Source organism: Agrilus planipennis, unplaced genomic scaffold (assembly GCF_000699045.2).
Source record: "Agrilus planipennis isolate EAB-ADULT unplaced genomic scaffold, Apla_2.0 scaffold5, whole genome shotgun sequence".
Lineage (NCBI taxonomy): Eukaryota > Metazoa > Arthropoda > Insecta > Coleoptera > Buprestidae > Agrilus > Agrilus planipennis.
This window is the reverse complement of record NW_020442468.1, coordinates 2,441,581-2,450,903: the sequence shown is the minus strand read 5'-3', so window position 1 is coordinate 2,450,903 and position 9,323 is coordinate 2,441,581. Positions and strand designations below refer to the sequence as shown.

At 33.3% G+C, this 9,323-nt stretch overlaps 2 protein-coding genes and 1 long non-coding RNA gene across 3 annotated transcripts in view; all 3 read right to left on the bottom strand.

Annotated features, from left to right (window-relative positions):
- LOC108736598 (nuclear pore complex protein Nup85) overlaps positions 1-5,578 on the bottom strand; it is a 10,666-nt gene extending 5,088 nt beyond the window's left edge. The window contains exons 1-7 of the mRNA XM_018469076.2: positions 5,439-5,578; positions 4,926-5,376; positions 4,607-4,860; positions 4,420-4,542; positions 4,129-4,347; positions 3,961-4,073; positions 3,688-3,905 (exon numbers count right to left, since the gene is read on the bottom strand). Coding sequence (XP_018324578.1) covers positions 3,688-3,905; positions 3,961-4,073; positions 4,129-4,347; positions 4,420-4,542; positions 4,607-4,860; positions 4,926-5,376; positions 5,439-5,462 — 1,402 coding nt within the window. The 5' untranslated portion in view covers positions 5,463-5,578. The remainder of the gene's footprint in view (positions 1-3,687; positions 3,906-3,960; positions 4,074-4,128; positions 4,348-4,419; positions 4,543-4,606; positions 4,861-4,925; positions 5,377-5,438) is intronic.
- On the bottom strand, positions 478-1,340 carry LOC112906695. Its single transcript, XR_003232516.1, has 3 exons — positions 1,231-1,340; positions 1,084-1,173; positions 478-1,026 (listed from the first exon to the last, which is right to left on the bottom strand). It is a non-coding gene; the product is annotated as an uncharacterized LOC112906695 (long non-coding RNA).
- A 210-nt stretch (positions 5,579-5,788) lies between the features above and the next one.
- Positions 5,789-9,323, bottom strand: part of LOC112906675 (nuclear pore complex protein Nup85-like) — a 9,979-nt gene continuing 6,444 nt past the window's right edge. Inside the window, exon 8 of the mRNA XM_025981282.1 lies at positions 5,789-5,991. Within this exon, the coding sequence (XP_025837067.1) occupies positions 5,789-5,991 (203 nt within the window). The remainder of the gene's footprint in view (positions 5,992-9,323) is intronic.

Here is a 9,323-nt window from a genome sequence, read left to right as displayed (position 1 = left end):
CTTCCTCTCCGATTCGAAGTACTTGGAGAATAGAGGACTTTCAGGCATGAAGGTTTAGTCAGAGACATATTAGAGGCGGAAATGGGAGTTGGGAGGGGTAGTGGTAGACCTAGATTAAATTACTGTTCGCTCGCAAATAGGTAAGGATGTGGGTTGTTGTAGTTTTAGGGAAATGTGAAGATTAGCTTAGGTTAGGAAACAGAGGAGGTGCGTGTCCAACCACTGACGCTTAGGACTGACGACTTTAAGATGATGATGATGAAGCTAAAGTTTATCAAAGTAAACATTTGAGAAGGTATTTACTGGCAATATGGTAAAAAATTTTTTGGTCAAGATTTCACCCAAATTTAGCAAGAATGTAATATATTACGCTTTTGAATTTTTTTCTGTCGTTGCCATACATTCCTAAGTAACTAAATGAAATGGAATAGACAATATTAACAATTTCGTGAATTAGGTAAAATTTTATTTCTCCGTTCTTCTTTTAAATATTTATAGAAGAATATTTCTAATACCTACCCCGTTATAAAAGTAATAATTACTCAATCTTTAGTTGCAGAATCAGTATTTGATCTATTATAATTGACTTTATACCGCAAAAGTTTTCAGTCTAATGAAGGCAAGTTGAAAGGAAACTTTTTACTTTTCCCACTAACTTAATTTCAACTTAGCTTCATCGCAGTAATAAAGTTTTTATCGATTTTGAAAGATTAAAAACGCGAACACCACTGGAAGTTAATTCTCTTTTAAAGTATCTCCTATTTCTTTATGTGAAACATTCTAAAAGATTTTGGTTTATTTTTTGCGTTTGTCCATAAAATAAACGTATTTGGCAGAATCCAATAGTTCTCAGAGTCGATCAAATGGAATGGAACGTGTTGATGACGATATCGTACGCAGCCAAAACCCGCTATCGTGAAGGTCTTAAAAAATGATACGAAATGTGACGCGATGTCTAATATATCGTTTCAATTTCCTCGGTTACGTTTCCTTTTTTCCTTGATAAATGTTGTCCGGCGATGTTTCCTTAAAAAGGCGAAGTTAGAATTGACTGTAGCAGCTTGAAACTAGAACTTATATTACCTACTTACGTAAGGATTCTATTGTGCAGGGGCGGACTGGGACTATGAAAGGACCCGGGAATTGTAGGAGTCAAAAGGCTTTTAAAGTCGTCTGAAAAAAAAGCTCAACGTTGATTTTTTTATTTATGTATTAACTAAACACAACTACCTTTTGTTGGTATCATTTATTGGTATCGAAAAATTTAATTGATAACTGGAAAAAACTCAAAACTGTCCCTTTGGGAAAATATGAACGTAAATATGAAAACGCTAAAACGTTTTCTGACACTAAATAAATGAAGATGAAGCAAACTACGATTTTTTCCTTTTTAATAAAAGGATTAAAAAAATCGTAGCTGGTTATATTTTTCTTGTGGCGCGATTGTCGCGGATGTAGAACGAATTGTACTTACAGTAATGAACCTGGTGTGTTTCCATCCGGGCCTTTTGGCCGTGGTCCGTGGAATTTTACTTTTCCAAACGTTTCGCCGTTCTTTGCATCTTCAGTGGTGATTGGGCAGGTGCTGAGTCGTAACTGGAAAAGTAAAATGCCACGGATCACGGTCAAAAAGCCCGAAAGAAAACACCGCATCGATATACGCCGGCCGTGAAAGCCTAAGAACTACATCAATGAACCTGCGCGCACTTGCGACTACTTTGTGGCAACCCAATGATTATCACCTGCTGTTTTGTGAATAATGAATGAATACGTTGTGGTTATCAAACGAGTCATATTATGCATCTTTTGTTGCAAAGGAAGAAGAAACGTCATATAGTGTTTTGGATACGGAAAAAATTATATCCGAAATTGAAAAAAGAAAATTGCCGTTTTACTAATCTCTGATTTATGATAGGATGGAACCAATACTGCTTCTTCTACTTCCTTTTAGTATTATTAGCATTTATTCGTAATAACAATGCCATAATACACATTGTTTTTGTGACGCTCATTTTGAAAATGACTAAAAGCTGCGATTATTTGGTCGCAAGTGCGTGCATCGGTTTTATTTCCTGCGACCGCAGCGACTAAAAAATCGTAGTGCGCACTAGGCCTTACGCATTTATTTGAATTTGATGATTACTACCTGCAACGGAAAACGCTTCAACATTAATAAAGTGCATAAAGACATTATTCTCTATAAAGTAAATCAAATAATTTATTCATGTGCTTTATATATTTAAATAAGTTTTGCTGATATGCAAACCTAGTAGGTGCGTTTTGTCGTTGTTGTTCCCAGGTTCGATTCCCGGCGAGGGTGTAACAAGCTGCAACAACTTTTCCTCATTAAGGTAGTCCGTTTAAGGCAGAATATTAATTCAAAAACGAATTTTTAAGTAATAAACTGCTTTTTAAATAAGTCAAACAACACAATGAGACAAGAACACCTAAATTATTTCACTTTAACGAGCATAGAAAATGCATTACATAGAAATATGATTTGACTAGTGTGAATTTTAATTCTTTTTTTAAATCCGATGTTTTATTTTATATAGCAAACTTAACACCAACGGTTCGTTTTGTTCGCATTTCCTACAAGACGTAAGCTTAATAATAATCCGGCTGATTGTTTTAGTTTTGTTTTTATGTTAAAAGTGAACCAGAAGAATTTACCAAAAAAAACTAATTCTTTTACAAAAAGTATTTGGGATAATATATGAAATTTTCTCAAGTTTATGTTGATGTCTCTTTTTGCCCTCTTATTTTTTCTACTACCCCCTTGAACTTTAACAACTGAATCAAGTTAGATTTATTAATGGGAAAGTTGAAAGTAAGAAGTACGGCGCTTAAATATAAAACTGAAAGCAAAGCAGTTACGAATGTATGTTTAAAAAAGCGGCGTTTGAATTCAGGAGGCTTGCAACGTTATATGATACATATATGCTTAGTTAATATTATCTTTAAAAGTCGAGGAGTGGTAACAAGGAAACGCGGCTGCTTCAGTGAATCGGAAACAGTTGCTTCCAACTTTTCAACATTTATGCTTAAATAATTCGAGGGACGGTATTATAATATCAAAAACGTTTATTTGCCGAGTGAAGTTTCGACCGAATCCCTTAGGAGTTCTGCTAACAAATCTAATTTTAAAATATTCATTCCATAGTTATACAACAGCCGCCGCATCGCGTCGCGGCGCGCCATCGTCGTACCGACTCATAAAAAAGACATTATAAAAGTTTTATAAGTTCCTGCTTGCCGCGGCAGATATTTCGCCTTACTACCGGAACAACCCTTACATAACTGGCGACGAGAAGCACCAAATTTATAACAATGCGCTCGTAATACAGCCGCACTTTTTGTTGTTACTTTCCACATACCACGTTTTAATGTCGCCAGGAAGCCTTTAATCATCTTTTTATCTCAATGACCAGACCGCTCGTCGCGCACGTGCTGCGATGGAGCTAATCGCTATTACATTGAAAACTATAGGCACTTTGCAATTTTATACGAATAGGGTTTGATGAGCAAATATAATATTACATATAAAAGAAATTATGAGTGCTGTCAGCACAGGGCAAAGTAGTATTACGTAGTTAGTATCAGCAATTTCTTATGCTGAAGTGTACGATGTGTTGCATACATATTTACAAACAATTCCTTTAAATTTAATTGTTTTCTTTAACATACCCACAGGATGGAGGTCTCTTTTAAGTGCCTCTCGAACAATCTTTTGCACTCGAACTTCAGTTCCTAAAGGCAACTTTTGCAGCAGTAATTGAATAACATGTAGACCATCTGAGGGACAATGATCCAAATAACTTAAGCCCAATTGCCACAAGGAATGGTGGCTACTCATTAGAACCCCATAATCAATTAAGAAAGACTCGCGAAGTCGTCCAGCCACCCTTAATATTTAAAATAAGAAACAAAATAATACAAAAAACATTAAATTATGCTTACAAGTCCTCATTGGTCCCATCTAAAGTATCCAAAACTCCTGCATGAAATAACAAGTCAGTTAAATGGCTCACAAACCACCCATTTTCAGACATGTGCTGAATTTCTTTTATCACCTAAGAAGTTACATAATATACTAATCAGATTGCAAATTAAAAATAAGAAATTTACCTGAAATATATCAGCTTCTAATGCTGCCAAAAGAATTTGGTCTAGATGTCTTAGGTGATCTCTAACGCCCATACGACCAATGCATCGTCTAGCAAACTGACCTAGCTCAAAAGTTTTAACAGTTGGCTCAGTAAAAAACAGCCAGGAGGCTAATAATTCGTACCAAGCCTCACACTGAGCTTGTACCTGATTCCAAGCCAGTTCTTCACCAACTGCAAGCTAATAAATGTTTTTAAATAATTGGATAAAATAATGATAAAGGACAAGAAATGAAAGTGAATGGAAATTTACCTTCATCATAAGGTTTAAATGACTTTCTGAGACAAATGATTTAGCATCTATCTTCGACTGTGTGTCTACCAACCAATGCTTCCATCGTAAATTAAACTCTGTCACAGAAGTACCACTATAAACCTAAATAAATATATGTGGGCATAAGAATTTATAATAAAAGTATATAGTGTGTAATATTGCTTACATTGTAAATGGGCATCGACTTTAATGTTTGGTCAAACAGTTTAAACACTGGACTGTTTGCTGATGAATGCAGTGTCAAAAGAGCCCTAACAACTTCCACTCGCCCTTGAAGAAGACAACCAATTACTGTTTTCCAATAATCAGGATCCAATTCAATATTATCAATATCAGAGTTTAAATAAATAGTTGCTTGCCTTTCATATTTAGGAAAATGAAACCTGACCCATTCCAAAAGGTGTGGGAGAACTATACTACCTGATAAGTGAAACAAACATTTGTGGAGCATGAAGACTAGAATTATATAATTGTATTATACTTACCAGGTATATTTTCTATAAATAAGATTTCACAAAGATGCCATATACATTCAATAGAGTAGAATATAGTAATATAATTTTTCATATTTTCACTTGTATGTTCATCAACCCTTGCTACTTCATCTTGTAAATTTTCCAAGCATGCACGTATTACTGACCTATACTGATGACTGACTTTTAATAGTTCCTGTTTTAAGTTCGCAACATTACCAGATGTAAGAATTTGTAAATTTAAGAAAATTCCATTGGATTCGTTCACAAGTTTCCTTAGAATAGGCTCAAATAGTAATATGTCTTGACGAACATTAAATACCGAGGCTTCACTAGGTCCATATGGGCTTGGTCTGTCTGGGATACTAGGATTTACACTTTGAGAAGGAAATATACCTAAATTATTTATTGAATGCCATGTAGCTGCAATACCGGCTCTTCTACACAACTCGTTAGGGATAGCCTGTAGTAAAACAAATATAAATTAGGTATTTACTGCCGTATAAATATGTGTGCTTCACTTACAAATGTTCGTACTGTCGATTCCATTCCACAAAATTCAAAATATTTCTCTTAAAAAGATAAAATTTGCATTCTGAAATTAAATTTTGGCGTTTCCACAAAACATAACCTAACCTTTTTCAAAACCATAGATAAGTTTAAAACACTATTCTTCTTATTCTTGATGCTTGCAGACTTCAAAATACACAAAATTATTTAACCAACTAAATAATAAAATAGGCACATTAATTAAATTACATTTTTATACAACTAAAAAAACATAATTAAAAAATGATTTTTATATTGTTTTGAATAGCTAGTACTAGTTTATTACTTAAACACAAACTAATGACAAATACAAAATAACTTCAGAGTTATTCCTTAAACAATTCATTTACTTTAATATTTAACATTGGTTCTTGACTATTTCTTTGTTCTTGAGCATCCTTGAAGGATTTTGTTAGACTGATAGCTTCCCCTTCTTCTTCCGACAATTGCGACTTCTTCTGTCGCTCTTTTTGTAACATTTCAACTGCTTCCTCATAAACTTTTTCAACAGGTACCGAAGTTTCATATTCTTTTTGTAATTTTTGAAAACATTGTATAAATCTTTGAGTCACCGTTTGTGAGGAGCTATTAAACATATTGGTAATACCAATTTGCTTGTTTCTTTTATGAAATATACTAAAATCATATTAAACAATTATTCCTTCTTTTATGTTTTTGAAAATGTGCAAAATACCTTCAATAATTGCTTTTCCTGCAGTTTACCAAAACAATGATAATTAACAGAAAAACCTTAAAACGTAATTACTTACCCCTTGCTGCATCAAGCAAAATCCAAAAATTCACATACAAAAAACACCACCACGTTTTCGTATTTATGAATCCTAACACGCGATAAATTTTCCCATTTTATTCCAGGTCATTCCCAATCGGTTACGTCATTTTACCTTTTTTTTAATTTATTTATTGTATTTTGTTTCGTTTTTTTAAAAATTCACTGGCACTAGTGTTACCTTTATCGCGATATTATACAATAGCAAGTTCATGAGCAACCCAGCGGAAAATAATGATGGTACGATACAGAACAACACTGGTGGTAGATACATGTAAAAGAACATTCCATTTTCCGTGCACCCCTGCATGATATTGTTCATTCTTAATAAACATCCCCACTACAACGAAATCGATTGGTGTGTGTAAGTCAATTTTCTGGAAATTGTTGATGATTTCATTTTCAGAATTTATTCAATTTTATCAGGAATTTCGAGGAATAAATCTGAGACACACAGTTACCATTTTCTTTTTGCTTTTCTTTTTGGAACACAACCCCGTTATTACATTGATAACATCTGCAGGGACAATGAAATTAATCGTGAAGGAAAAAACTAACATTACTCAAGTTTTTTTCATTAGAAGCTTTTGGATTTTATTATAAATTTTAGTGTTTTATTAATGTTATTGGAGCTATTAAAAAAGAATTTAGATTCTTTTTAGACACTCTCACATTAAATAATAACTAATTAATTAACTTGTTTGAACATTTTTTTGACTTTGACAACTATAATACATCAAGCCTACTTTGCTCAAAACTTTGCAGTTTGTATGACCTATTACTTATTTAAATATATATAGAATCCTTTAAAAAAACAGTTAGAAGCTAAATTGAAGTTAAGAATTGCCCACGAAATCTGTTAAGCAATTTTCTTTATTGGGTTCGGTAAAATCACTTTCCCACTCACCTAATCACTTCTGACCATTTTATAGTCCATCAAGAGGCCCTTGGGGCCCTATTAGAGAACCCCAGAGGGCCATCACCGACGATAAACCCACTCGATTGCTCTTATTAACGTCTGAGGGAATCACTCATTGTTTAAACATACACAAGCATGTCAGGTAGTTTGGTATGACACGTTCACCCTACCGCTTATTCGATCTGAAAAGGGTGCAAAGTTGCGAGAAAACCCGGAGATAGGGTCGATTCGACCGGCGTGACGTCACCCAATGACCACCTGAGCTATCTACGATCAATATTTTTCCGTGAGAAGGAGTCCCGGGAAATTGAAGAATAAACATCTCATCGATTGCGCGGAAATTGCCTGTCTGAAATATGCATTAAACCCCATTGACAATCCATCAATCGCCGAAGACGATAAAATTGATAAAAATCTTATTCAGGGAACATATTTACAACAGCTTGAATATAAGGTGCCAATAAACGGTACCCAAAACTGATAAAAGAAATAAAAAGGAAATTGTTTGATATCCAAACGTATATTGCCATAAATGTGACTTTAATTGTGTAAATTAGTGCCTAAAATGCCTAACTAACTTTTCAAATAGAGTGTAAACTCTCTATAAAGGAAATCAAACTCTTTAATCCTATTTTACAGTCTAAAAAGTACTAAACTTCTAACGACAATCAAAATATTCACAAAGAGATGTACATAAATTTCAGGTCAAACCAATGGAAACCTTCACTAGTTAATTATTTTCATATGTTACTTTATACAGGGTGAATAATGTTGTAGACATAATAAACATGTTCCTCAACAATTAAAGTTCTTGTTTTCTTTACCGCTTAACGCAACCTTTATTTTATCATGTCCCAACTTGTCTACATAATTCCGCAATTAATGTCTCCAACATCTGACATTTTCCCAGAAGTATGGACGGTTTTTTTTTATGGGGAGAACGTCCCTCCGGCCAATCATTAAAACGGTGGCATTAACTAATTGTAAGCAGATTGCAAATTACTTCACTTGTTTTTTATCTATCGAGATGTTGTCAGAATTGATTGCCAGAAGGCATGATATAATAGAGCGAATTGGATTAAAGTGGGTGGTCATTAAGTATGATAATATCGTAGGTGCCTACGGATCTATAGAAGGGGTGAACGTAGTGGTAACCAATTAGAAACTACAATCGGCTTTTTTTTTTGTTTATTATATGTGGTGCCTTTTCGCATTTCTTTTTAATTTGAACGGATTAATATTTAGATTGTTTCTAATTAAGTACCTAAAAATGGCACCTCACACACGTGCTTTTATCGTATCTATTAGGAAAAGTCAGTTTAGGTTTTAATTTTGAATGCCCACATTATTTCCCAAATAAACTCAATACGCGGTTGATGACAACCTTACGTTTATTTCTATTCTTGCATTTTACTTTACGAGGGGTAGTTAGGGGTGAATAAAGTACTAAAGCATGTACCTTACAGTGCGAGGTCTTTTAGATTTAGATCGTTTTGTACACAATTAAGTCGCCAACGCATCCATTTTCCTAAATGGCTATTTAATTTTTTTGTGGGTTTTTCGCTCTAGAAGGAGTTACATGTTTGATCCGATAAAAAATTTAGTGTTCGCGTGAACAATTCAAACGATATCGATTCGGGAAATATTCAACTTTTAGAAACAGTAAAGGGCATCTTTTGAGAAAATAAAACAAAATATTGAAAAGTATCTTTGAGCAACAAAATCGTTTGTAATTAATTTCTAAGATAAAATTTGGGCATTTGGATAATACCTAATAGCATTGGATAATACCTAATAAAATAAAAATAGGAATTTATAAATAAAATACTTTAGAAAATCGATTTTTTTATCATAACAAGAAATCCTAATCCAACTTAACTTAAAAGTTTGGAAACATGATTCCAAATGAACTGAATTTGTTAGTTTTGAACGCGTTTACTTGTAAATTACATTGTACACTTTTAAAACAAATGTTAGCTAATATAGCTGGTTAAATATATTTATTATATTCATTATTTATTTTCTGTCTATGATTTATAAATAACCCTAGAAAATTACTATTTTTTTCCTTTTTTTCGTAACTTTTTAAGAACAAATGTAGTAAGAAATAAATATTAACATTTTAGTAAATCTTAAATAATCAGTATCGAAG